Source organism: Lycorma delicatula, chromosome 2 (genome assembly GCF_047948215.1).
Source record: "Lycorma delicatula isolate Av1 chromosome 2, ASM4794821v1, whole genome shotgun sequence".
NCBI lineage: Eukaryota > Metazoa > Arthropoda > Insecta > Hemiptera > Fulgoridae > Lycorma > Lycorma delicatula.
In genome coordinates, this window is record NC_134456.1 from 228,441,304 (window position 1) to 228,469,267 (window position 27,964).

At 30.8% G+C, this 27,964-nt stretch overlaps 1 protein-coding gene across 1 annotated transcript; it reads left to right on the forward strand.

Moving 5' to 3' along the window:
• The first annotated feature begins 16,849 nt into the window (after positions 1–16,849).
• On the forward strand, positions 16,850–26,273 carry Osi21 (Osiris 21). Its single transcript, XM_075357760.1, has 3 exons — positions 16,850–16,990; positions 23,601–23,865; positions 25,999–26,273. The coding sequence occupies exons 1-3, from the start codon at positions 16,850–16,852 to the stop codon at positions 26,271–26,273; spliced, it is 681 nt and encodes a 226-aa protein (XP_075213875.1).
• Positions 26,274–27,964: the final 1,691 nt, after the last annotated feature.

Here is a 27,964-nt window from a genome sequence, read left to right on the forward strand (position 1 = left end):
AACATGAATTAAACGGAAAAAACTGACAACACAGTTGTAGGAATTTCCCTTATGCAGCTTTTTTGTGATGCATGGCTTACACATACAACTTAATTTAAAATATTTATAATTTTATTTAAATATAATATTTTTTATCCAGATGTATGTCAGTGCTACACTAACACTCCCATGTGGTGACAGGGGGTACTATTTACACAGATACCCACTTAGTCATTAGTTAAAAGCATTTTTTGGGATGGGGGTGTGATTTTGAAAAAATATTTTTTTGGAAATATTACTTCTTAATTAACAATTGTGTCTAAGAAAAATAAGATCTTAATTAGGTGAAATCTTGATATACTGAGGGTGACCTTGCTCTACAACCTTTCCTCGTTGATTGTTTAAGTTGAAAATTTAACTGCATCAATGCCCCATATACAGAAATAATCTGACTAAGTTTGGTCAAAATCAGTCCAGCAGTTCTGGAGATATAAGGTGTGAGACACATGTATATATGAACATCTGGAAAATTTCCATCCAATTTTTTGGGTTCCTTAGGTGTCAAAATGTCAAGATTTGGTGAAAACCACATATCCCAAATTGGACTGATTACAGTACTTTTCTTTCCACTACTATAACTATGTTAAAGCACTAGAAAGTAATATATGAGTAAAGCCCAAAGTGTGAAAATAATAAAATGTTTTAAGATCAAATGAAGAAATTTAAAGAAAATTTGAAAACATAATCGACAAATTAAAAAACAGAGAATAATGTTTTACAATCATTTAAAGAGAATGGATGAAGAAATATTGCCAAAAAAGATTTTCAACCTGTTTGATAATCTCAAAACTAAAATCAATTTGGGCTAGGGATAAGAAAGGACCTTAAAGAGACTAGAAGAAGAAATTTTAGACAGGAAATTTTCAAGAAAAAAGTACAAGAGTTTAAAAGATTTAAAGGTGCTAAAGATACAAGAAACATTAAGAAAAATGACAGAGATGGCAGTATACTAAAACTTCAAAAGAAAAAGAAAATTTGTTTGTATGGTCCAGAGACAGCCAATTTGAAAAAAAAAATTGAATATTTGAAAAAAGTTATATTTACAAATAAAAATATATAAACAAACTACTTATAAATGAACAGGTAAATTAATTTTTAAAATGATAAATTATTTAAATTGATATATCTGTTAAAACAGATTACTTAACTGTAACTAACATTTAATTCAATTCAAATTGACAACTATCACTTTTTGCATATTAATGATGATAGTGTATTGTCTGATAGTATTTTATAACTGATGATGAAAATATGGATTTGAAAGGCCATAAATTGATAAATTTTATTTAACTTGTTTGCTATTTTGAATGTTCATAGCTGATCTGTTAAAATAATCTTTTAATATTTAATTTTTCATTTAGGAAGTCTTCCACTCAAGTACTTACAAAAAAAATTGCAGGATAAACTTCCTGTACTAAATAAAATAATGAATTGTCAAATGTTTATTTGGTGAAGATTAAGGCTTCAACACAATAAGAAAAAGCCAATAAAATTGAAAATATCTTCCTTTTTTTGAAGTAGGTTAAAAAAATACATGTTAAATATAAATGCTAACTTATTTTTATACCAACATTTTCAACACATCCTTAAAATAATTTAATTTGTTCAATGTTTACATGTATAGTATGATTTTATATTACGTGGTCTCTCTTGATGTATTGAGTGAAAATTTTCTAAGTCTGCTGTTAATTGGCTTTATTAATTAAAATTAATCATTTTATTATATATAACCGTGGAAGAATAATTAAAAGTAATTATTCAACTTATACAAACTGTGGGACGATCAATAAATTATACATTGCATGTATACAATTTAGTAGATCTGGCCTTTGATTACTGGTTTAGTACAGTATAAATTAGAGCATAACATACATATATGTTATTAATTAACATATATGGATCAAGTATTTTTATTGTATGCAGTTATTAATCAAATTTTGTGTGTTTAATTGTCTTCATTATAAATTCCTTTTTTAAATTTATAATTTGCTACACTTGAGTTGTCATACACTAATAATGAACATGAAATTAAAAACAAAAACATATGCGGGCACACGCACACATGCGAACACACACACAAATGCTAGTTTTGTGAGCCAATCACTAAAAAGATTGTGTAGGTGGGATAGAATCCTTAGTTTTGGTTTTGGTCTTTAACCTAACAAAATTTTCCTTCTTCATCTATGATTATGATTTCAAAGTAATTAAATTTTGTAGTGCTCTTGTAATTGCTGTAATATTTTTAAAAGTCATTTAAGATTTAAATACATAAAAATTGTAATACTTAATTTTTCCAATTACATTTTTTCCAACAGTAGATAACTCTTGAAATTACAAAAAAATCTGCTGTAGGTAATCTATGTTAAATCTAATAAAATATAGATAAGCTGATAAATGAAGAATTGTCGAGTTCTAAGCATAATTGAACACAATTGATATGATTTATATTTAAAAAATGTTGATTATTATATAGAAATCATTAATCTATTCACTCTCTCACTTTGGTAATCAATCCTATGATTAGTGGACAACAAGTCCTTTATCCTGATCCTTCCTTTTCAGCTCAACATAGGTTTCACAATTCACATCTCTCATAATCTGCTTGATATACTCCAGCCTTCCTTTCCCCCGATGATTCTTCCCTTCAATCATTTCCTCAATAATAATTTGAAGCAGCCCATTATGTCGTAGTATGTGGCCAATTAATGCATCTCTTCCCTTTGTGAGCGCATTCATGAACTTCCATTCTTCATTCATCCAACTTAGAACTGTATTATTTGTAACTCTGTCAGTCCACCTAATTCTAATCATTTGCCTGTAGCACCATATTTCAAAGTCCTCCAGATTCCTTCTATCTGCAGTTCTGATTGTCCAACTTTTGCTATCGTACAGAATTACAATCCACATTTACGTTTTTAGAAGCTGTTACCTTATATCCAAATTTATATTGGTAATACAAAGTGCATCTTCCTGTTAATGATAATTCTTGCTTGCACAATTCTTATTTTGTGCAATAAGAATATTTGTTGCACAAAATGAGTGAATATTATTAGTGAATATCTATTTTTCTATTCACTAATAACAAATAACAAAACAAATAACAAATTTTTTAAATATTATGATAATCTATTAATATGGTATTTATAACTTTAAAAAACTTCAATGGAAGAGGATTTATACTTATACATAAACATTTTTCTTGATAACAATTTTAAAAAAATAAAAAAAATAGTGACCAAAGCAATAAAATATAATACTAAATATAATTACACAATAATGAATACAATCTCAAGAATAATCTAATAATCTCAGTAATAACCCCAAATTGAAATAAAAAAAAATATTATTAAGAAATAAATTACAATTTAATAAACGACTCTTGGTGGAATGTTCCTTTCTGACCATGTTTTCATTGGAATCAGCAGTAGCATAAATTAATGTAGGTTATCACAGAGGAACAGATAGACCCACAGACTGATCCTGGACATTCAGAGATGGTTTTTCTAAAAACACAGTGCTTACTGGTCACGGGTTTTTTAAGGCATACTTGTACGTGCAGATGCCAAGATCATTCATGGAATGTGATTACTGCATGGAGAAGGATAATAAAGAACAGTTGATGTTCATGTTCAGCCAGTTCCTATAGTATAGGGAAGTATGCAGGAGAAAATTCTTACTTATCCCAGAAAACATCATTGGTACTATGCTGCAGACCAAATGATCGTGGCATGCAGTGTCCACGATATTGGTTAAGATCATCCGAAAAAATTGGCAGAAGAGGTTAAGGAATAAACAACTGTTCTGAGTCTCCCTGGCTCCAAGGTCAAGGTAAAAAAAAAAATAAAATGCAGAATCCCAATGGGCTTGAGCTATGGGACAAGCAATGGAGGTGCGGATGGAGACAAGACACATGAGGTGCTGTAATAATACCGTAAGGTGGGCCTTGTATCCCATGTGATAAAAAGAGAGGGGTTTCAGTGAGTAGGCCTGCAAGGAAGAATCCCACACTGACATAGAGCTGAAGACCACATGGTGCCTGTAAAAGGTTTATCCAACAACGATGGAAAAAAAAAAGTTTACAGGAGGTATTGTCTATATTAATAAATTATGTAACTTGTTTCTCAAGTTGTGAAAATTACATATTTAATTATTAAACTGCACTGTTATCTTTTGAAGTGTATTAATAAAATACCAAACTTGCCATCATTATTAAAGGTCTAATATCTTATGTAGATTACTGTCTAAAAGTATAATGTCATCCCTTAAGGTTCCCTCAAAAAGTCAGAATAAGTTTTATGATGTAAAAACTGGCTGTCAGATCATTAACTGGCACTCATAAATATGAATGTTATAGATTGATATTTAGAAAATTAAATGTGTTAACTTACCCTTGTGTTTATATTTTTGAAAGTGCAATCTTTGCTAAAAAGAATAGTCACTTATTCTTATAAAATAACAATATCCACTACTATCAAACTAGACAATAATACTCCTTTTGTATAATTCAACATATACTTCAGCTTTCAAGAAAGGACCTTACTATGCTTCTGTTGCCATTTTTAATAAGTTACTGAACCATTTGAAAAGTCTTTCCACTAATTTATTTTCTATATTTAATTTAGTATTTTCAATATTAAATTTATTTACCTTATCATTATTTCATATGTTTATATTTAAATAAAATTAATATGAACATTAATCACATCTATTTTTTATCTTATAATTATGTTTTTATATTTATAATTTTTCTTGCAGGCAGTGAAATGATCTATACAATATATTATTATTAGCACCAATCAGAATAAAAAAATTATTTGTTTATTAAATTTATATAGTCACTAAAAAAAAACCTTGTTCCATATTTCATATCATCCACAAATTTACTTTCCTCTTGACTTGTTTTCTTATTCTATAATTAACCTACTTTGTCAAATGTCTCATTAAAGTTTTGTTTCCCAATCCTATTTTAGAAAAATGTGAAAATATTTTCAAATACTATTTTATGTTTTGCAAATTTTTTGAAATTTTATCAATCTTTCTGAACTCATATTTTTCATTATTAAAGTGGGTGGGATGATCTAGCTTAGTTAATCATCGCCATTCTAATTACAAATTCTAATTTAAGACAAAAATGTGATGTAAAACAATAATTATTCTTATAATTCTGACTAAAATGACGGCTCTTTAAAAACTACCATTCACTGATGTACCTTCAGATTTCATAATATAATAATATAAAAATAAAAAATACTTTTTATTGGTATTTTTTACTGATAAACATATGCTAAATGTAATAAGTTCTTGCACAAAATAAGAAAGGTAGAAAATGTAGAAAGTCAAAGAATAGGTTTCTATATCTTATTTGCTATAACGTAAAGTGCACTGGAGCGTGATATCGCTGCATTATAAAAATATAAGCATGTTATGTGAGTGTGGTTTGATGCACTCATGTCTACTAATTATGGTCTGATATGAAAATGGAGATACAGCCTTAAAAAACAAGGTCATATTAATAGCACAGTTATTATTATAATTTATAATTATTAATGTTTTTATTAAGGACTTTATCAAATGTAGGCAATCATAGTTATCATTGATACATTAAAAATTAACTTGCACATATATTATAATTTTTTAGAACAGTGAATAATTGACTAAATTATTTTATTTATATTTTTATTTCTGTAATGTGCTAAAATAAGGCTGAAAGTAATTACTTTTATCAGCTTGTAAGAAAGCTGTATTTTTTCATTTTATATTTTTAGAATTGAAGCTGCTGAATGTAAAACCTTTGTCATTAAATATTATGCAAACCTCTGTAATGGAATGACATGTATGTATGGTAAGACATATGTAAGGCTCTGTAATGGAGCCTTTCATATGTAAGATTCTGGGTTTAATCCTCCCCTGAGGCTTGGCATTTTTCTTATTCTATAAAATGCATTTCTTATCATTATGTATAACTAATGCTGGATATTAACCTGCTATTACTAAGTAAACAATGAAGATCTTCATGGTCATTATACAAGAAATCTGAGCAATATTTGCATCAAATAATGCAAAGTTGTTTCAAACACTTCTTTTATGCCCACCAATATTCACGATGCAGTGACATCTCTGACTTTTACCTGACAGTTCTGAATTCAAATTCCAGTCAGGCTTGGCATTTTTTTTTCTAGTGGTACAAAATTACTTCTTGTCACAAAGAAATATATATATATATATATATATTACTTTTATTGTGTTTTGTACATGAATACTTTAAAATGAAATAAATGAAAAATCATTCAAGAGCTCATAAAAATATTAATTAATAAAGCATTTTATTCAGTTAGTTTTTAACCTTTCTTAAAAACATTAGTTATTTTATTATTATTACATCAGATTATATGTCATAAATAGTGGTATCAGTCTAATATTATAATACATATATTACAGAAAATGAGATTCAAGATAGTTCCACTTATCATAAACACTTGGAAGGTTCTGTCTTCAAATCTTGTTGATATCTACAATTATGAGATATTAAGTAAATTATTTCAAATGTTTTGTATTAATATATATATTTCTTCAATCAGTTTTCTAGCTACTGTCGGGTCTGATGTGTGTGTGTGTGTGTGTGTGTGTGTGTGTGTGTGTGTGTGTGTGTATATAGGCAAATACAATTACTGCAACTGGCTTGCTAAGCCTGACGTAGCTGCAATGTAAATGAAAATGAACTGGTTAACATGTAGTCTGGAACAGACTCAGATCAACCACTCCTGAGACATATGGTTAATTCAAACTTAAGTACCAAAGAACACTGGTATCCACAGTCTAGCATTCAAATCCGTATAAAAGCAACTACCTTTACATGGATTGAACCTGAGAACTCTCAACTTCATAAATCAGCTGGTTTTGCAAGTTTTTGATGAGTTTAACCAGTAGACTAACCATGCTGGTTTGGTACATATTAACAAAGAGAGTAAAAAACTAAATTGTAATATATATGCACAGTGCCACTGCCTCTAACCACCCTCTAACCTCACGGCTGCCCAGTGATACCAGGCAGCTGGGACTAGGTCTTCTGCATGCCTCACTTCTAGTCAAGGATCCCCCTGGAAGGGGAATCCCACTGGGTCTGTGGTCTTTTCAGTTGTCATTGCCTCTAACCATCTGAGTGAGCACGCTGGACCCAGCCATGCCTCGCTAGGTCTTCTCCTTGACTTTCTTCTAATGAAGGGGCCCCCAAAGGGGTACCCCCATTGGGTTTAGGTCATCTTGCATTCCCCTGCCTTGCTCAATTACTCCTCTTCTCCTCCAGACTCTTATCATTCATCATTTTCCTCATACTGTAGTTCTTCAAAAGCCTTCATTCTCAGAATACCACCAAACATGCCAGTGATCAAGGCCCAATTTCTAGGACCATGCAGCATAACTGCTATGATATTGTCAGGTGTGACCTCACCAATCACTGCAAGGACCTCCCTTCTATCCTTGGTCCACCTGGCGCAATGGAAGATTGTGTGTTCCACCGAGTCACTGCTCTCGCAGTAGACGCACTGATCCAACCACTTCCACTTCCTCTCAAACAGATACTTCTTGAAGCAGCCGTGGTTGGACAAGAATTGTGTCAGCTTGAACGACAGTTCTCCATGTTTTCTTGCCAGCCATGGCTTCAACTCTAGGATTAACCTCCAGATCCACCTACCCATCTGTACTCTATTCCAACTTACCTGACAGCTTTCTAGTAGCACATCTGTTTCGGCTGGCCCCTTAGCATGCCCTCTGCTCTCCTGGTGATCTCTTCTGCCACTAGGTCGAATGGAGGCAAGGCTGCTATCATTATATCATTAGTGCCACTTCTGTCAAGACTGTTTGATAAGCCCTAGGTACTTTTGAGCATCCTTGAGAGAATTTAATGACCCTGTCATTAAACTACCTTGTATGAGTAACATGTTTTAGAAACAGGAAGCATTTTTTATCCTAATTTGTTTTGCACTCTAGAATACACTAAAGTGTGCTGGTCTTCTAACATACACCGCTCAAGTATGGTTGCCATTTAAAAAAAATTCAGCTCTGTGTGTGTGCGTGTGTGTGTGCATGCATATATGTGTGTGTATGTATGTATGAATGAATGCAGCCTAGTGAATACAAAATGTATTTAGTGAAGCGGGAATGAACTGGCATCCTTAAAAATATTACTTTTAGTTATCTTATATTCACTTTGTGATTTCATGTATTGCACTGTTCTGAAAATAACTGTGTCTATTACATTGTGCTTGTATTATTACCAATTGTTTTGTTTATCAGTGCTGTTTAGTGTGTCTGGGTAGCATAGAAGATATGCACTTGCTACTAAGCATAAGGTGATAGTTCAAGACTTAGAGAGACCAGCTACTTTTTAACATTGTTGGTTCCTTGATAGTATCTTCCACTGACCAAACTGATGATTAAACACATCATGGCCTGATAATCTAGGACTAAAGCTAATAATCATTCAAGTGATGCCTAGACTTTGATCCATTTAATAATAGGAGACATTTAAATAAGGCTTTGGGCTGATAACTCTAAATGCAGTTGTGTGTATGAGTGTGTGTGCACGCATGCACATGTATATGAGGTTTTTCACCTTTCTTCTGTTCTTGAAATTAAAGATATAAAATAAATAAATATAATCTTTATGCAGAAATTTTGGACTTCATACATAAACGTAGCATGAATTATTTTTTCTCGTGTAAAAATGATTAGAGTTATTTTTAACTCAAGAATTATTTTTAACTGTGCCATTTGCATATTTGTATCACAGTTCCTTCATGTAGGCATAATAATTATAATTGTGATTTTTATAAAATCTTCTCAGAATTATTTATTGTTCTGTAATTTAAAAGACAATGTATTCACTCTCATTATCTTATTATTTTGAAAATGCATTTTGTAATATATTGATTAAAGAATCACTATATATAATTTTAATGATATAGATTTTAATGAACTAAGAATATAGAATAAAATGAAATTATCAGAATAAAATATCCTTTTATTGGTTATTTGTAAAGGAAAAGTTCTTTTATATAATTTATTTAGATTTAATTCTTTAAAAAAAAATTACTTCATAGTTTGATATTTTATTTAATTCTCTGAGAAGTAGAGAAGTGATGAGTAATATTTTTGTCTTTTACAATACCAATCTTTTTTATATTTTTATTTAAGAACTTCCCATCTTTCCTTATAGTCTTCCAGTCATCTCCAAGCCAACAATGAAGCAGAGGAAGCAGAATTTCTTCCTACAACAAAAAGCAAATCACCTTAAACATTGCAGCAGTTTTTGAGGAACATTTGTAAAATAATTATGCATCATAACAAAAAAACTTGTTCAGTGATAAAAGTGATACAGTGGTTGATACGTTTTTTTTTTGCAGATAATCCTGCTGACCAGCTACTGGTTAAAATACCTTAAGATGATCGGCTAACAACAAATTAGAGATTCTATGGAAATTCCATTATCATTAATCAAAAGCAGAAAAAATAGATGGTCAGGTTAGAGCCATATGAAAGTCTGGAGATTGCATTAAAGGTATTAGAAGAATCCACAAATGATCATAAAAGACCATGAAGATTTTTAAATCAAATTTAGCTTAATCCACTTTACCTGTGCAAAGGAAAACCAAAAAGCAGTAGCTTTTGGAGAAGATGATTTGGTAGTTTGTTGATTACTTCAGCAAAATCTAAATTTAAAACATCAATCTGGTCTTGGCTCTGCACAATAGGACCAACAATTAACAAAACAAAGTTAAATTTGTGGCTGTAGTAGACCTTTCATTATGCAAACCATGCTGATATTGAGCTACCTGCTGATTTATAAGGTTGAACATATAATTATAGATGATGACTTCAGCATTTTTTGTTACTACCTCCACAATTGCTTGTGATCTCTTAAATTTAGAGCAGTAGCTGTGATTCTACTGAGATCAGCTACTAGAGATCAGTATCTGATCTCTAGCAGTAGCTAGAGATTCCTATAGTGAGGCTAAAATAAAAAAGGTTGACTAAAACAGGTAGATTCAATCACTTCTAGAAGAATAAAGCTGAAACACCAGCTACACCCACACCTAAAAACAATAATTGTGAAAATATTGTTTAAAGGTGTTGACAAGGATCCCACTGTTAGTTCCTTATATAGGCCCTTGATGTTACTACCAGTTATTGGTAAGGTCTTTGAAAAGGTTCTGTACCTACATATAAATGAGAGATTTACCTGGCGTGGTTTACTAATGGATAATCAGTACAGGTTTCGTCCCGGAAAGGGTACTGAGGTAGTCATACTTTGTGTGATGAGTGTGGTAACTTTCAGTCAGGAGAAATATATCCTGTGAATTTTCCTGAAAATTTCTGGGGAATTTAATAATCTATGGTGGTCTTCTGGGTGCCTTACTGTGGGTGGTGGAGTTTGATTCACTTCTGCAGCTGAGGTTACCCAGTGGGTGTCACATCGTGGCTTATATTGACGATAGGTTCTTGCTGGTCGAAGGAGGTTCATAAAGGGCGGTTGAATTCCAAGCCACTCAAGCTCAAGACCACGATGATGCTCCTCAAAGGCCGTTTGGCTATGAGGATGCGAGTCAGCGAATTGATGTCAGGCCAACGTATTGGATATGTTCAGATTCAAAATTACCTCAGGATGTTTCTTGATGAGAAATTGCAGTTTAAGAAGCACCTTCAATACGTCGCGGGAAAGGCCTGTAATGCCTTCTTTGGAATTCGACGTGTGGTCAATCCTGACTGGGGTCTTAATTTTAAGACTATGAGTATCTTGTATAAGGGCATCTGCGAGGCAATTATGCTATATGTGGTGCCTGTTTGGGTGAATAGGCTAAAATTTAAAAGATATCGGGATATTTTGTTATGGACCCAATGCCTTATATTGCTAACGATAACGGATGGTTATTGTACAATTTCAAGGGAGGCGATCTTGGAGATCACTGGCGTGAAACAGATAGACATGATTGCCCCTAAGAGGCATCTCAACCCAGTAGGTGGAAGACACCCACCCATCTTGTGATGTTACCGGTCACCACACCACCACCTCCGTTCCGAGCCCTGAGGGGTTTTACCGGAGGTCGTCTTTAGACCCTCTAACTGATTACATCTCACAGTCATCAGCCAGGTCTCGGTCGGGATGCCAGCAATGTAAATGCCTTGGTAACATTTGCATCATTAAAATACAAATCAAATTTTGCCTTCACGTAGGCCTCAAACGGACATCTTCACATCCAACTAACATGATTCCTTCAAACTAAATAACCGAGACTGTGGAAGCGCAGACCCTGCGCCTAGTCTAAATTTGACAATACCGTTCGTGACTGTGAATGCCACAGAAAACGAATGAGTTGAAAGGTAAATCAGTGCTACACTCATATCAATCGAAATTATGTCTTACACAACATAGAAATTCAGACCTACACCCAAATAAGTCGACCAATTTACGTTACCTAACAAGGGGAACGTAACTTCATTCCGGTCCGTTCAGGAGCCGGTGACAAACCCCGGTCGTATCATGGAGCCTCGCGTGGCATTGCCTAGTCATGATCAGGACCGCCACCGGCAGAGGGAAGCCACTTCCCCGGCCGTACGGGCTACCACACCCCAGTGGCACGGCCATTCCCACCAGCGGGAGCCCCAAATCAAATCACAAACATTACCAATATAACCGTGGCACGATGCCAATGCACCTACCTCCAACCAATCCAATGCCTGAGCCGGAACCCTAGCCACATGATCAAGTACCTTGATTACCTCTGCAGACCTACACAATGCAAGGGCGCAAAGAAAACCAGCCACTATAGATCACTCCTCGCAGATCATCCAGTTAATACTGAGATCCAGAAAGGAATGTATTCTCTCAAGTTCCCTAACTGCTCGCCTGTGCGTAAGAAATTCTAAACACAACCATCGGCTGGTTAGATCATATTAACCACCTTTTGGAGTGTCCATGGTCTGATTTTCTCTGTTTATTTGGAGGAGAAACACACTATCAGTAGCCTATACTGCTCAGCCCATGATTGAGAACAAAGTCAAGCCCATGTTGAAGAGGAATTGTCCGGGATGGTAGAGGAAAGGCATGCTTTTTCTTTAACACAAAGCTCAACCTCATATGACACAACTGATGCTGGAAATTATTTGCAAAGTGAGTTGGGATCTCCCACCTCATCCTCTTTACAGCCCTGACCTTGCCCTTCGGACAATCTCTTTGATTTGATGAAAGAAGTTTTGTGTGGCATCAAGTTCAACAACAATGAAGAGGTAAAGAAAAAAGTACAAAAATAGCTTCAAGATCAAGGTAAAGAATTCTTTACTAAGGGGATAAGAAGACTCATAAAACAATGAGATAAGTACGGAGAAGTTGGTGGGGATTATGTGCAACAGTAGACAAAAAGATTGTATTCATTTAATAAACCATTTTTTCTGTACAGTTATTAGTCTAATTACTGAATGACCCTCATAACTTTACAGAACAAAAAAATTTTTCTACAATGAAATTTTGATGTAGGAACCCAAAATTGTAATGATGAAGAGGGAAATTTTTGTTTTTCTACAGACACTGTAAAAACTATTCACATTTTTTAAAATTATTATTATTTTTTTTCAATATGCACAGTTATGTCTTATAATGTGTACAAATTGTATGCTACCTTATAGAAGATGCAAATCCTCTTATAAAATAACTTAGCCATTCCCATTAATGACTTCTTTTTAGTAAGAAACTCATAAACTACTGGTAAGGATCTTTCTTGAATGACTTAATAAGCGTGGTCACTCACAAAAAAAAGTGAGAAGTAAACAGTTTAGGTGTTATATTTAGTGAGCCGAATATATTGTTGCAATCAGCAATTCAAGAACATCAACAATCTGATGACAGCTCTGTATCTGATACTTTCTTTCAGGTTTTTGTAGTGATTGGCTATACAGTAAATAGCATTATTATCAGAAAAAATCACTCAAACTTAATTGTTTTACAACTGCTACAAAGTTAAAGATGTCTGATTAAATGATAAGATGTTTAGATTAACTAATTTGATGTAAAGATGTAAAATTAATGATGTTCTTTCTATTATAGAAGTACATTATGTAGAATTCTTCTACTCATTAGGGAATTCAGTTTTAACCTTTTTTTTATTGCTTAAATTTTGTTTATTATTTCAAAGTTTATTTCAATTCCCACTTTCTTAATCGCATACAAAGTATGAGTTTTTAATATGAGAACTTGTAGAATCTGAAGATCTGTAAAACACACTGAGCACACTATTTGGAAATATTTTATTTTGCAACAATGAATTTAGCTAAATGATATCTATTATCACTGTATTCATAAAATCAAACAATGAAAGGTTCTTTCCATTTTTTCTGAAAGTAATACATTATAAATATGTACTATCACATAAATAAGTGATTCAATAGCGCTTCTGGAATATGGCCTTTTATGGCTTTAACTTCTGAAATAAGAGTACAAAAATATTAATCGCTTACTAGTCGGTCAAGACTCACTTCGCTCATCCTTTCTGTGTAGACAGGACCCTCATTGTGTTCAATGTCCTTATGCTTCTGAGAATAATAGTGATAAATAACGCTTAAAGAAAATTCAGTTAATAAACACTATCAGTGTATTGTAATTTTATCAGAGCAACAGTTTGGTCTACTAGCTGAGTAGCTGTGGGGCTGGTTACTTTATAGAAGTAAAAATATATTTTTCACTGTTTCTTGTGTTACTTGATAAACACCACTAGGAGGTAATGGTACTTTGTTCCTCATTTTCTATTCCTTTTTTTTCTTTTATTTATTTTAGAGGCGGTGCAGATAGTCGTGGCACATAGCATTGCACATACAGTAACAATGACAGTACACACCGTTGCACCTTGAAAGCTAATTTTATCAATAACCAAAAGATATATCAAAATAGACAAAAGAGACCTTTTTTTGCAGAAAGTTTAATTTAAAATTCTACAAGTGGTCTCTGCTTCAATTTGATTAATGGTTTGGCCATTGTAAAGTCGAATATCGACTAGTAACAAATGCGATTGTTACTAAAAGCCAATAAAATGTTCACCATGTTGAAAAATGTTGTAATGGAAATGTATGCCAACGTTCTTTCCAGGTATAAAAATTATGCTCATTCAAAATTTCAGCTCAATCGGTCGAACAGTCTTTGTGTGAAAGAGTAACAGACTCACAGAAACCACTAGATTTTTATATATGTATGTTATACCAGATAATGCAAATAAATATGATAAATTCAATTCTCCAGTTTAATTTGTAAGCTAATCAGCATTTGTGTGATAACCAGGATTGTATGCTTATATGGGCTTTGTACTGCAGGCAGTATCACTTTCATCAAACTAATATTTACATTGCTCTGTGTGGTTAGTAATTGATTGTCTTAGATTTAACGCTTCATCTTTGGCGCACATACTGTGAGAATAGCCACCAAAATCTAGACAGAAAACTCAAAGTTACTTGTTACTTAAGACAGCATTAAACATTTTAAAAGTAATAAAAAATACTGTCTTGGTGGTTAAAAGATGAAATTCCTTCATTTTTCCAACTGTTCTATACGAGTACATTTTCAAAAATGAAAATGAATGCATTTTCTAAATCAGAAAGGAAGACTGAAACAGAAAGCTCTCGTAAATTTCTATCTACACATACACTCACAGAGGTGGATATAAAACAAAAGGTAGTTTTGTACGAGAAATTATGCTCACAAGTATAACGAAATAACAAATATACACACTTACTAATACATATAAATACTTTTTTACTTATTTATTTTAAGAATATTGTTATTCTTTTTTCATGACTGCCCAAAAAAGAGTGAAGTGCATTTAGAATGTATGTTTGTTCCATAATAACAGCTCAAAGACTGAACCAATTTAGATGTATGATTCTGGGTTGGAATCCTAGCATTACTGCGACTGTCATAGGCTATATAAATATGTATATATGTATATATATATATTTGTTTAAATAAATTTAAAAAAATCTGATGTGGACACCACATGACTTCTTTATAGGCCTATTAAATTACATATACACATTTAAAAAAAAATCAAAAGTATATAAATATTTTATTTCATGATATTTAATATTAAATTCTGATATTTTTTCATAGTTTTTTTTTTTATTGTTACTATTGAATTATTATTTATTGTAAAACTTTTTTACAATCAGAGCTTAATAATTATTAATAAATAAATATATTTAAATTGAAGTCTTAGAATTATAACCGCCTGTGACTTCCCCTTCTAAGATCCAAATATTTCATTAATTAAAATTTTACTTTACTGTAACTCTAGAACAAACGAAATAAGTACCACTTATGATATATCGTTGAAAAGCTCTCAATGAAGGCTGATTACTGCAATTAAGAAATAGTCGAAAATCCAAATTTGTTTTTGGAATTTGGGCTTTTTTGGAAAGTTTTTCTTCAGCCGATTGCAATCAAAAGGGCAGATGCACAACTAGATGTTACAACAGTTCTAAATCCAAAATTTCAACATTCTACGATTAATCGTTTTTGAGTTATGTGAGTGCATACGTACGTACAGACGTCACACCGTAAAAAAAAGACGTTTCGCCGAAACTAGTCAAAATGGATTCAGGGATGGTCAAAATGGGTATTTCCGTTGAAATCTGGAAACTGAAATTTTTCGCGATCTTAATACTTCCTTTACTTCGTACTACAAGTAATAAAGCACTGGAATTTTTATTTACTAATATTGTCATAATATTTTTATTTGCCTGAGACAATCCGTTGGATCATATTTGATTCCATTCTCTCGTCTGTTTTTATTGTGGAATTATTAATTTTTTTCTTTTGATTTCTGAGTGTTTTTGATCTCTCTGGTTGTTTGTTTATAAAAAATTACTTTTCAAATTATTTGTATTCTCTAAATGTTTTAAGAAATTAAAGAATAATCTTTTTTTTTCATGTAATGCAATGCTACAATCAAAATAAAAGTTATTTTCGTTGAAGTTCTATGTATATTAGCTTGTAAAAGTTATGTTATTGTATTCGCAATAATTAACGAAAATAAGATATGTTAATAAACGATTTTTATTAGCAAATGTCATTTTTATACGCATTACGTAATTTTTTATTATTTTTTATTTTTTGCTTTTACTTACACAATTCATTTAATTTTATTGAATTAATCAACTTTTGCTGCTTTTTTGAACGACTAATTAATTTCATATTACTTTACAATAAAAGGTAATATAAAATGCCCTAGATTTTATTTCGTGGTCGAAATGATTTTTGGGGCATAATTCGTTTATATGTGAAAATAAAGAGTGAAAAATTGTGAGAATGTGCGTGTGTAAATCCGAAGGCAACTGAATTATTAGTTCTATACGGGTATGTGTGTTTTTTTTTAATGATTATGCGTGTATTTTTTAGTTCGAAGTTATATTATGATGTTAATAACTAATATGCTACACACTCAGTTGAATTCACGCAGCTATCTACAAAAATTAAGAGATATTATCTTTTATTCATCTAATTTTTCGTATATTTCTTTTATTAATAATGTTTTACTTTACGCATGTTGAATATCTTCTCTTTTTTCACGCACCACATCTCTTCTCCGCTAGTATAAAATTTTCAGCCCGACTTCTTAAAAGATCTAGTTTTTTACCGTCAGTACATCGAATAAGATCTGCTTGTCTTCTCCTGTTTCTTCTATTTTAGAATATATTTATTTACAATTTTTGTTTCGTGCTTTTGTGAATTTTTTTTAGTGTTTTTATTAATAAAATACGATACAAGAACATAATTATGGCTAATGTGTATTACGTTAGAGTATTATTATCAAATGCAGTATTTATTATTTTGTTAACAAATAGTGTAATATCATCTTCAACGCCAACATCTACATCATCGGATACCTGGAGTTCAATTGTACCACGAGAACTTAAGGTTTGTTATTATTATTACGTTTTACATTTATAGCGATGAATTATAAAAAAATTTCATTTCAACTAATTAGGGGTTTATAATTTACCATTAAACACAGTCTCCAATCTCCGTAACAGAAAGGGTAATACGACCTTTAATCCCGATGTTTTGGGTTCACATTTGTCAGTATTTTATATCCGGTTATAAGAATCGGAACAAATAAATACAGTTATTAGGGAAATTTCTCTAAAATTCTCTAAAAATCTAAATTTCCCTTGGTGTTCCGTTGTAAGTTTTCCAAGTAGCTTAGTTAAACGGAAAACTTTTAACTGAAAGTTACATTGTTTTTTTTTCTTTTACTGTCTGATGAATTAATTCATTACAGAAGCTTACAAAGAAACTTGTTCATGGAAATATGAAAATGGAAATTTGTAGCGTATGAAAAATGCGATGCCTGACCGGAATTCGAACCCGAGACCTACGGATGGTTTCGTAAATGATTTGAAGATATTCTTTATAATGTATTTTCACTGTAGTATTGGATTGGTGTAATGTAATATTATAAAATCTGATATTTAAAGAATATTTGAGGAGAAATGAAAGAAAATTTGTAGTAAAAATTAAGTAATAATATATATTCCAGGGAAAAGGCTTAGAGCACGTTTGATAGTATTTTATTTGCGTAATTTCTTCTCTTACTTTTATCAGAATGTGGGGTTGCAAAACCTATTATTATAATAAAAATAAAATGAACTTAAAAAAAATAAATAGTATAACAAAAGATTTTAAAAATTTGGTACAACTTTTTCGAGTCAGCGATAAACTTTTAATTTAGACCTAAATTAAAAAAAATAATAGAAAATTTAATAAGTTAATGTATTAAGTTTTGAAGCTCTTTTTGTATTTTGAAATCAAATTTTTTCAGTTCATTTAATACACATAAAATTCCTGTTAGTTCAATTTAAATCTAACATATATCTGGATTAAAAAATCTAATATGTTTGAAATATCTTTGAGATCTTTCTGTTTTTTTATATTTCTTTTAGGATCCCTAAATCTAAAATGTTTTCTAGTAAAATTTAGGAAAATTATATGTTGAGTATTTTTTAAAGTATGTACAGGAATGTACTCTACAGTGATAAATTTATTAAAAAAAAAGATTTTTAATTTATTTTTCGAAAAAAAAAGAAAACATTAAAACAATTTTTAAACTAAAATCACATACATAAATTTTCTCACGAACGATGACAAGTAATATAGACCATGATGAAAGTAACATCATGATATAGACCATATGTTATATTATCAGCGATTAAAAGCATATGATATCGCTTCATTCGTCTTTAACTAAATAATTATTTTTGTTATATTCACACCAATAAACTCATTACGGTAGGATCCAACAATATTCTTCTGATACCGAATATTTTTATTGGATACATTTAACAGCTACCCATATAGATTTCACCGATCTGTCTATGCGATCCACTTGCATTGTTATACGATAGATTTACACTAGAGTGACTTAAAATAAGCTTTTTCTACGGCTGTAATAGCGTTTGAATTACGCGGCTGGAACCTATATTATGAGGGTAATTATGAAACAGATTTTCCGCTGATCTCTTCATAATTGGATAGACGAGATCCTTATGGTGTACTCCAGCGCCCCAGATGAGTGGCTGGGAACTAAATAAAACCGTTATACGCTTGCGCGACTATAATCGTAATGAGGGATGTTTATTTCACTCGAGTCAGATTACTAAAAAAACGGTCATTTTTCCAACACAAGCAGAAATTTACGGACAGTTTTAGAAAATTTCAGAATTTTTTTTTAAACATAATTAAATAGCTGATATTTATACAGAGCTAAAAAAAGTATATGAACAATTTTTCTACGCCAATCTGAACAACTAAAATATAATAAAAGATATTCAATTTTTTAAATCAATTTCTCGCAACATATTTTGAACAAATTTCAAAAAATAATCTGCGCATGCGCCGTTTCATTTTATTTAGTACTGCCACTCATTTGGTGACGTTAGGTTTTTACCAATTCCAATACATGAGATCCATGAGATTTTCATTATGGTATAGGTGTTAACCTATAAAAAGCCTACTTTTTTCAATTAGTGACCAATCAGAAGCGGTATTCTTTAATCTATCGGTTGTTTCTTTACTTTGATTTTAATCCGATTTAGTAGTTAGCAAGCAGAGAATAATATGCAAGTACAATGTAGGTAACTAAGTTTCTTATTACACAGTTTATCCTTTTGTTAATTATGTCGTATTCTGAGGAAGAAATATCTTTAACACTTATCGATACTAAAAAAGAGGCAGAATTTATGAATAATTTTAGACAGAACTTATGACCTATGCCACAAAAATGTATTTTTTGAAAAAAAAATTTCATAAAAAATCTATTTTATCATAGATTTAAATCAATAATCCCAATATTTTCTCAGCCGTAGAAAACGTACGGTATGCAACTACTCTCTACAATGCTCTCTACCAATGCACTCTTGCGAAGTTTAACGAGTGTCGTAAACTTCGCAAAAGTGAATTTCGTCGTTACTTCGCAAAAGTGAATTTCAGACCATTGTTTTCTGTTGTGTTATATGTATTTTATTCAAACTACATATTTAATCCGCCGAGTTAGTCTAATAGTTAAACTCGTCATAGTAAAATCAGCTGATTTTCGAAGTCAAGAGATCTAAGGTTCGAGTCCTTGAAGAGGCAGTTACTTATATGTATTTGAATACTAGACTGTGGTGTACTTTGATGGTTGGGTTTCAATTAACCACACGTATCAAGAATGGTCGACCTGAGTATGTTCTAGACTACATATTTACCGGTACATTTTCACTTAGATTGCGTTACGTCAGACCTGGCAAGTTGGTAGAAGTAATTGCATTTATCTATACCACACGCATCCAAATCCGGGAGTAGCTGGAAAACTGGTTGGAAAAACAAACGAATATCTTTATTTAAGACGTGTTATATTGTTGCCGACGAGTGAGGAGTTCGATAAATCTTTTCATTTTAAATAAAAAATAATGGTCTTATTTATTTCCCAATGTTATTTTTTTTACCCGTGCAAAAATTTCTTACTGAAATTTGTCTCCATAAAAATAAACAAAAGTTAAAGAAAATTATGTTCTTTTACTATTTTTCAGCCTAAGCAGCTTTAAATTCACGTGAACCGGGCAAATAAAGTTGTAAAAATGATCCCTATAAATTATTTAGTAATTTGTATTATATAAATTGTAAATTACTTGAGAGACCAGGCAATGCTTTGCTATTGCTAGATTTGGCTATACATATATATATATATATATATATATATATATTAAATGAACGCAATTAAATTTAGATAAAACGTTAAAAAACTGAACATTACGAAACTTCACAAAATTTAACCTTTCTCTTTTTCCTTTTTCCATTTTTCCCCTTCCTCCTTTTCCCTTTTCCCCCGCACGTAAATCGGTACACTGGTTTTTTAGTCTATAGCGGACACATATATGAACATTGCCTTTTATATATATATATATATAGAAAATAAAGTCTGTTTGTATACATATTGTACTTGCTTCTTTGTTTCGTAAATTACTCGACACCGGCGCGGCTATAGTTTTTGCAAAAATTTTTCTTTTCACGTAACTAATATATATTCTGAATATGAGCCTAATCGGACCACAAATACAATTTTTCAAAATATCTCGACCCCCAGCGTCACCTAGCGGGTTCAAACTAATTCAGAAACCTTCACCCAACTCACCAAAGTTTCATCGTAATCGGGTGAATGGTATAGGAACGCATACGGGACAAATAAACAAAGATTCATTTTTATATATATGTATAAGATAGAGGAAAAATTTACAGCCCCTTTTTTATTATACTATTTCTTTTCGTTATCAGGAATTTTTCAAGCTATAGCTCTTTCATTCATTTAACTGAAAACTGTGAGTTATTTTAGATAAGATAAATTTAAGAAAATATGTGTATTGATGAAAAATAATCATTCTTAAATCATGGTTAAATTGTTTATTTTATATAAAATGTGATTAAATATCTTCACAAGTGTGACCGACCGCTTATTGTTAGCAGCAGGACACAATCTATAATATTTTAGAAGCTACCTTGACAGAAGGATCATGTTTAATTAGGGGAAATATAATTAGCTGGTTATGGTAGTAAGTCTACTTATTGCTAAGGAATCATATACTTCCCATACATCATGGAGACGTGTGTTTTGATATCAACAGTTCTCTCATCAACTAACTCATGATTCATGAACTTACAAATCATTTTTTACATAATACTGTAGTCAGCATTATTAAAACGAGTTTTTTCTTGTAAAATATTGTAATATTTATTAAATGCTGTTATAATTGATACAATAACATTCATCATGTCTAAATATAATAATTGTCCTGTAATCTTATCTCAAAAGTCCTTAACACACAACAAATTAACTCACAACAAACATTTTTTTTTGTCTTCAGTCATTTGACTGGTTTGATGCAGCTCTCCAAGATTCCCTATCTAGTGCTAGTTGTTTCATTTCGGTATACCCTCTACATCCTACATCCCTAACAATTTGTTTTACATATTCCAAACGTGGCCTACCTAGACAATTTCTTCCTTCTACCTGTCCCTCCAATTTTAAAGCGACTATTCCAGAATGCCTTAATATGTGGCCTATAAGTCTATCTCTTCTTTTAGCTATATTTTTCCAAATGCTTCTTTCTTCATCTATTTGCTGCAACACCTCTTCATTTGTCACTTTATCCACCCGTCTGATTTTTAACATTCTCCTATAGCACCGCATTTCAAAAGCTTCTAATCTTTTCTTCTCAGGTACTCCAATCGCCCAAGTTTCACTTCCTTATAAAGCAACGCTCCAAACATATACTTTACAATACTTTCCACAAAACAATATTTTCCTGACGTTTAAGTTAATTTTTGATGTAAAAAAATTATATTTCTGACTGAAGGCTCGTTTCGCCTGCCTATTCGGCATTTTATATCGCTCCTGATTAGTCCATTTTTAGTAATTCTACTTCCCAAATAACAAAATTCCTCTACCTCCATAATCTTTTCTCCTCCTATTTTCACATTCAGTGGTCCATCTTTGTTATTTCTACTACATTTCATTACTTTCGTTTTGTTTTTGTTTATTTTCATGCGGTAGTTCTTGCGTAGGACTTCATCCATGTCGTTCATTATTTCTTCTAAATCCCTTTTACTCTCAGCTGAAGTTACTATATCATCAGAAAATCGTAGCATCTTTATCTTTTCACCTTGTGCTGTTACTCCGGATCTAAATTGTTCTTTAACATCATTAACTGCTAGTTCTGTGTAAAGATTAAAAAGTAATGGGAACAGGGAACATCCTTGTCAGACTCCCTTTCTTATTACGACTTCTTTCTAACAAACATTAACAGCTTTAACTCGCAACAAATATTTCTGATTATCCAGCTCTCAAAATATTAAGTTAATTTTTACTGAAAAATACTTTTTATGAGAGGATTGATTCAATATTTTGTGCAGGTGTTTTGCAAAGTGATCATGATGCGTATATTTTCATCCGCTATGGTACTTATTGTCTGATACTACACCCAATTACATTTTAATACAAATAATGCCATTATTTTATTCATCTAATGTTATAAATTTCAAAATACCTAGCTACCATAATTCAGAGCACAATTAATCCTTTCATTTTCTTCTCTCTAATAAGGATCAAACTGACACCTGTTCCATTTTGTCAAGGATCATGTCGTTCATTATTTCTTCTAAATCCCTTTTACTCTCAGCTGAAGTTACTATAACATCAGAAAATCGTAGCATCTTTATCTTTTCACCTTGTGCTGTTACTCCGGATCTAAATTGTTCTTTAACATCATTAACTGCTAGTTCTGTGTAAAGATTAAAAAGTAATGGGAACAGGGAACATCCTTGTCAGACTCCCTTTCTTATTACGACTTCTTTCTAACAAACATTAACAGCTTTAACTCGCAACAAATATTTCTGATTATCCAGCTCTCAAAATATTAAGTTAATTTTTACTGAAAAATACTTTTTATGAGAGGATTGATTCAATATTTTGTGCAGGTGTTTTGCAAAGTGATCATGATGCGTATATTTTCATCCGCTATGGTACTTATTGTCTGATACTACACCCAATTACATTTTAATACAAATAATGCCATTATTTTATTCATCTAATGTTATAAATTTCAAAATACCTAGCTACCATAATTCAGAGCACAATTAATCCTTTCATTTTCTTCTCTCTAATAAGGATCAAACTGACACCTGTTCCATTTTGTCAAGGATCATAGATTTCAGTTCTTTCTCAATCCAACTTATCTTTTTTTTGGTTCCATGGGGAATGCTTTATAAAATTCTTTGGAGTTTAATTAATCATAATTATTTTTGTCTAAGAGAATTAAAAGTAGATTTAAGTAAATATTGTCCTTGTTTTCTCTAATTTATTTAATGGATTATATTTTTTTTGAATTCATCTAAGTTAATAGTTTTTAAATAAGATTACAAAGCACATTAACATAATTTTGAATTTTTTTTTTTTAAATTATAAATTAACTATTTTTTGAATTTTTTTTTTCAGGTTGTAATGGACTCCTGTATGTCAAGAACAGACAAAGGTTACTGTTTGCAAAGGAAAATGGTTGATTTTTTGGATCGTGCTTTAGTGAAAGATTCCATTACATTAACAGACGGACTATCGATTGATAAATCCAAAGATGCAATTAATATCTCAGATTCAAGACAACAAAGACAACAGGCTGGTTCTATAAGTGAAATTTTATGGGACAGATTACAGAGATTTTATAATAGCCGTGTTATTTCAATTAATCTTGCTGAAGCAGAAGGTAATTAATTAATTTTATAATGAAGCTTAATATTTTAGATACGGTCATATTTATAATTTAATAATTTTTGTCTTTATACTGTATATAAAACAGAATACAAATCAATGTTTGTTTAAACTTTAAACGAACATCAATTTGTATTCTGATCTTTAAACTTTAAAGGTTAGGAACCACTGAAGGATTAACTTGCCCCTATTTTTTATTGAACTTTGAGGATGTGAATTTGTCCAAATAAATACATTTTTGGGCGATAATTTGATATTGTGTAGTATTTCATAGTACTGATTCTATATCTGAAATATCTGAAAAAACTTTTTCATCTTTCGTGTATTAATATTTTGAGTCATTAACTAAATCAAATTCTGCAAGAAATTTGGCATTCAAAATTTAAGATTTTAACATATTTATGCAAGTCGAATAACCTGTCTTTGAGATAAGAGCGATTTATTAGAACATTTTATTCTACCACAATGTCTTTTGTAAATAGATGGGTGATGTTTTTTTTTTTTACATCGAGATATGTTTAAGTTTTGTATTTAATACAAAATACAAAGGGCTTTCTTTAGCTTGAGTGGTTTTATTATTATTATTACTACTACAATGTTTTTAAATCAGCTTGTGCTGATTATTTAGATTTCTGTTTATCATCCCCAATTTTAATAATACTTGAAGAATAAATGTATTTAACCAGGTCTAGATGTTTACAAGATGAACATCTTATCAATATCTGCTACACCTCCACTTGAAATCTTTAACAATTTGCTTTCCCTTATTTACAAAAAAATTATTTCTGGTATTTACTTCACTGATCTCTGTAGCATCTTTAACGCACTGCATCAGGTTGGTCTAGTGGTGAACTCGTCATCGCAAATCAGCTGATTTCAAAGTTGAGAGTTCTAAGGTTCAAATCTTAGTAAAGACCGTTGCTTTTATACGGATTTGAATACTACATCATGGATATCAGTGTTCTTTGGTGGTTGGGTTTCGATTAACCATACATCTCAGGAATGGTCAACTTGAGACTGTATAAGACTACATTTCATTTACATTCATACATATCATCCTCATTCAACTCTGAAGAAATATCTTATGCTGGTTCCAGAGGCTAAAACAGAAAAAGAGAGAGCATCTTATGTTTCATCTGGAGGTTACAGGTTTGAAGGCCTGGTAAAGGCATGGAATTTTTCAGGCAATAAAAATTTCTGTATCTCATTCCTGGTAGTAAGTTGATGTTAAATAGCAAGTTGGCATTTATATAAATTTTGTCAGATCACACTTACCTATCCACAAAAAAAGAAAAAAAAACAGCTGTGTGAAGTAGGCGTTGAAAAACTTATAAAAAGTAGCTAATAAAAAAAGCAAACCTGTTCTCCTTTTGAAATAAGTTTTTCATTTATGCACTCAGGATGAATTAAAATAAAATTTCAACTGATGAAATTACAGATTGAAACAGCTTTCTAGGCATTTAAAAAAAAAAATTATTTTGATGCTAAGAGTTTCTTCCTCCTACTGACCACTTTTTTTTATGATTTACTGGATGAGCATGCATTTTAGCAAGCATTTCAAGAATGCAATGAAACTAAAAGAAAATAGAATTGCAGACAATCTTCACAATAACTTTTTTAAAATGTGTAAGCAATGGGGACTTCCTTTCAGTCTTGGATAGAGAGTTTTTCTGATTGAATTTTTGTAAAAGATTTCAAGAGAAAAAAAGTTATAGGAAATTAAATTTTCTTTCTGGGGTTCCTTCTGAGTAAGAAGTAAAGATTATAACCCCCATGAATACCATATATATCTGGTTGTTTATTAATAAATGTTAATAGTGTTCAAACTCATAATTCACCCACATCATTTGTGGTTTCTGTTAACATACAGAAAACACAGCAAATTAAAGAATAGATCAATACAAACCACAGTAGTTGAAATTCTGTTATCTGATTGTTTTGTAAATAGAATAACAGTTACGTCATCTGTTTCTTAATCAGATTTATGTGACTTCCTCTTCAAAATTTTTTTTATAGCTTCTCAATACGTACAGCCTAATTATTACTAATAGCATAAAAATATATTTCTTTATTATTATAGTTACTACTTCTATTACTTTTTTGATTTTTCTTGTTTCTTATTTTTTAGGAAGAGGAAAAAAGAAAAAAGAAGGCGAATACTATGCGGTAGCAATAGCAACAGCTGTAGCTGTTTTAATCCCATTAACTTTAAAAGGTCTTGCAATTATCGCCGGTAGCGCATTATTAATTGCTAAGGTGGCTTTAGTATTAGCAGGTTTAGCAGCATTGAAACACTTTGTAAATGGTAACCAAGGTGGTGATAATTCTTCCCATCGAAGAATACACATCGAAGATAGACCTGAGGCTCATAATCTTGCATACAGTGCTTATGCCACTCAGTAAAATTTAACATCAGAATTGTTTGGTCAACATTTAAAATTAATTCTATGTATCATTTTTATTATGCATTTTCAATTTTTCTTAAGGAATTCTAACTAATAAATGCCAAGGAATCTAATTGTCAAGAAGAAAAAAAATTGATATTGTACGTTGAAATAAACATGTAGTATTCATAATAATATGTAAACATGTATTTTCTCTAGTACAATTAGCAGAAAAATATATTATAATCAAACTATGATTACATATTTGGTGAGAAGCATCAAGGAATGTTCCCCAAATCCAAATGTCAAATTTGGCCGAATAAAATATTATGTATGTATTTTTTCAATTAATAGTTCATGCATACTCTCTTCGCAACAAAAAGAACCAACAAGCAAAATATTCTAACAAAAATCAAAATTCTTGAAACCTTTTAGTCAAATTATCTTTATTTATGTAAATTCTAGCTATAAATCATGTAGTGATATATTTAAAATTGTAACTGTTTAAGATTATTTAATTTTGTAAATCAGTGACTTAAAAAAAACATGTTAAGAATGATTTGAAGAAACGCCTTTTAATTTTTAAAACACGAATACAATAATGTAATTTTAAATATAAGTAAATGATAAAATTGAAGTATAATATTTATTATAATTAATTTTATTTAGAGGATTTTAATATAAGATACCCGTATATTTGTTGATTTCTTATACTCATTGAAATACAACTATTTTAATAATTCAATAATTTTGAAGGAAATTGTGGTATTGTGATCTTTGATAAAATATATTTAAGAAATAAAAACTTCTATAAATTGTTTTACACACATGCACACACACACACACACACACACACACACACACACACACACACACACACACACACCTCAATTATTGTTCTAAAAATTTCTCAAATGTTCTATGAATATAACGATTTTATTTAGTATTTATTTAATGGTTAAAAACTATATTCCTCTTATATAAATTTTAATTAATTTGTACCACCCCACCTGTCTGTATTTAATTTATTTGTAAATATGTTCAATAAAATTATGTTTTATTTTGTGTAAAATTACATTAAGATTTTATTTATGATTATTAAACATTAAATTAAATAATATTGTCTTACTTGATTTTTCTATTACACAATTTACAAATTTTCTCCTTTGACAATAATTAAATTTGTTCAATGTAACAAGTTCAAAGTTAATATCTTTAAAACCTAATAAAAACCATAACAATCCTGGTTTTAAAGATGTATATCGATTGATTTAAGTATATTTTTTAAAATTTTTATTAAATTATTTAAAAAATTTATGAATGAAGTTATTTGAACAATCCTGGCACCTATATTTGATGCCAAAATTATGAATGATGTTAGGTATACTTATGACTAAATTAATTAGGTTAAGCTTAAGGTGTTGGTTTTGGTAAAAGTGCAATATAAATTATTTAGAGAGTAAACAATTTTGTTTAAGTGAAATTTAATTGAGTTTAATTAGGTTTAGGTCAAGGTTAAGGTGGTTTTAAGTAATTTATAAATTTGAGGGAAACTTACCGTCATTTATCTGACAAAATCACAGTTCAAGACTTCTGTTCAACTTAACCTTAAGCAAATCTAACCTTATTCTTGACTAAATTTAACTGAAATCAATTTATTTAGTCAGCCAATAATGCATTTATATTACACTCGTACAGGGTTGAATTACA

Coding starts and splice junctions, on each gene's coding strand:
- Osi21 (XM_075357760.1), top strand. CDS start 16,850: ATGGCTAATGTGTATTACGTTAGAGTATTATTATCAAATGCAGTATTT. Junction 16,991..23,600: donor TTGTACCACGAGAACTTAAG/GTTTGTTATTAT, acceptor TTTTTTTTTCAG/GTTGTAATGGACTCCTGTAT. Junction 23,866..25,998: donor TAATCTTGCTGAAGCAGAAG/GTAATTAATTAA, acceptor CTTATTTTTTAG/GAAGAGGAAAAAAGAAAAAA.